Here is a 2,559-nt window from a genome sequence, read left to right as displayed (position 1 = left end):
ATTATCAAACTATTAACGTAATTGTTTCTAAAGGTGAGGTTTGCACTTAAACAATCAAGGTAAGGCGCACCTCCAAATTTTGTCATAGGATGTAATTTTAATGCCGAATATTTTTAGAATTGCTTGAGAATCTATTTTTATTTTTAATTATAAAATTTTAAATTAAAAAAATAGTTCAAATCAATAATATTTATAAATGTATGAGAATCTTGAAAATGGACGGTCTAGATAATGTGTTGCAAGATGTACTATTTTTTAGATTTAATTTTGTATTTATTTTTATATCCATACATTTCGATTTCGAGATGATTGATTAGATCGTTTTCCAATAAATAGAAGTTGTCAACTTTTTATAAACTTTTTCTTATTTCAAAGCATGCATATGTTTAAGAAAATAATATTCCAATATTTAATAAGATACCATCAAATTTTTTAGACTTGGATCTAAGTCTTGAAAAGATAGAACATAATAGCATTGATTCTTGTAACCGACTCAATAGTTAAGAAAAGACTCTAATAATGATAACGAGATCTAAGTTTTTAAAAACTTCTTAATCAAAAATTTATCCTAAAATTTCAAGCAAAAAATCCTCATATCATTCGCTCGATAAAATATACAATATACTCTCGCGGAAACATAACATAACATAACCAAGTAGGAAAGAGACGGAAAATACAGGCGAACTAGCAAGTGGCATTTTCGTTAATTTATAAGCAAAATGGCATTCTGGATAAAGCTAGACGAAGGGACATTGTAGTAATTTAAGATGGGTACCAATTTAATAAAGTTTTTTGGTACATACCAGCTGTATGCATTTGACAGTTTGGCACGATTTCTGCACCGCTGGTGTCTCTATCTCTCTCTAAAACCCTCACCTACCTTCCCGGCACCTTCCCCCCTCTCCACTTTCTCTCTCTATAAAACCCGTAGTTTTCATCTTCGCCAACCTTCCCATTTTCTTCATCGTTGTCCCTTTCCATAAGGTTTCCTCTATCTAGAAGCCCGGTCTACTGTTTTCCTCCCTCATCAGGCTTAGTTTCTCTTTCTTCATCTTTCTTGTTGATTTTCAGTATTTTCGTGTGATTTATTGCGTGGGTTTGTGGTGGATCTCGAGTCTCTTCATCTCAGCTTCTCATTGATTAATTTATCAGTTTTTTTTCTTCTTTTTTTTTGAGATCTGTTTGGTGGGTTCTTCGAAGAGAGAGATTCTTAAGTTCTCTCTCATTCTTTTTCTTTGATTATCTTGTTTGGTTCTGATTTATTTTGTGGTGGGTTTTCATTTACTCTCGAAGAAAACCCAAGTTCGTTATCTTGTTATTTTGGTGATATTTCCCATTCTTGTTAGGAAATCAGGGTTATCAGATCCAGATCTGATTGTTTCTGTGATATTGATTTCGAGTCATTGGTGTTTTGCTAGATCCAGATTTCCTTTTGTGATTATTCTCATTCGCTTGATTCGTCGATAGGGTTTTCTCATGTTTTTTATGGTCTTGAGCTTGGTTTCCATTGCAGAGCAGTTCTCTTGATGAACCTTAAACAACACTTGAGCTAACTATAACTCTAGACCGTATGGTATTCTCAACCCTTGAAAGTTTACTCCACCAGGTCCAGTCATTCTCTGTTGTCTTCCTCTATTGGTTTCATGAGTTTTCATGAAGATCAGTACCTGTATTTGATTACTTTTTCCATTTGATTCTCTCATAAAATATTGACTTTCTTATTCTCTAAGAATCACTCTTGACAGGCAAATAAACCCATATTTTTCTCTCTGAAACCCAATTTTTCTCTGTTCCACAACACCCCAAGATTCCAATTTTGATAAAGGAAAACAATACCCAAGTATTCATTAGCGGTAAATAAATGGCATCTCAACCATTTGTGTTCAAGGCCACCGCAAATTCCCCTAGTGGTCCCTCTGGTGCTGAAGAGGACCATCAAATTGTTGATAAAAGAAAACAAAAGAGGATGTTATCGAACAGGGAGTCGGCAAGACGATCGAGAATGAGGAAACAGAAGCATTTGGATGATCTCATTAACCAAATGGCCCATATTAGAAATGAAAACAGTCAGATTTTAACCAGGGTTGATCTCACTACACAGCATTATATCAAAATTGAGACTGAGAACCATGCTTTAAGAGATGAGGTTTTGGCGTTGACGCAAAAGCTTCAATCTTTGAACTCGGTGCTTCATTTCATGGAGGAGATGAGTGGGTTGGTCATGGATATCCCTGAAATTCCAGACCCACTTCTTAAACCATGGCAGCTCCCATGTCCTTCGCAACCCATCATGGCTTCTGCTGATATGTTTCAGTATTGAGTGTTATGAGCTCCATGACCTTAGCTTCTTTCTCTTTCTGTTTCCGCGTCTTCAGTTTAGATATCTCTTTGGTTCTATAAGTGGCTGTGGATGTGTTTAGAGTTTTATCTGTAAATGAAACTGTTGAGAGTTGTTAATGGTGGCTAAGAATTGGGTTTTGTGTTCCAGTCCTGGTTGTGTAAGAGGGATTTTCAATCCAAATGTATTGCAAACATATTTAACCTTATGTTTTTTGAGTA

The 2,559-nt window shown here is 35.2% G+C and overlaps 1 protein-coding gene across 1 annotated transcript; it reads left to right on the top strand.

Moving 5' to 3' along the window:
- Positions 1-893: 893 nt before the first annotated feature.
- LOC18430232 (bZIP transcription factor 53) lies at positions 894-2,559 on the top strand. The gene has a single exon (XM_011623592.3). The coding sequence runs from the start codon at positions 1,862-1,864 to the stop codon at positions 2,318-2,320; it is 459 nt and encodes a 152-aa protein (XP_011621894.1). The 5' UTR covers positions 894-1,861; the 3' UTR covers positions 2,321-2,559.

Source organism: Amborella trichopoda, chromosome 2, assembly GCF_054954075.1.
Source record: "Amborella trichopoda isolate Santa Cruz 75 chromosome 2, AtrichopodaSantaCruz75HAP2 v2.0, whole genome shotgun sequence".
NCBI lineage: Eukaryota > Viridiplantae > Streptophyta > Magnoliopsida > Amborellales > Amborellaceae > Amborella > Amborella trichopoda.
The sequence above is the reverse complement of the archived record's forward strand: the minus strand, read 5'-3'. Positions and strand labels throughout refer to the sequence as shown.

What these genes read in the sequence shown, in the direction of transcription:
- LOC18430232 (XM_011623592.3), top strand. Translation starts at nt 1,862, where the DNA reads ATGGCATCTCAACCATTTGTGTTCAAGGCCACCGCAAATTCCCCTAGT.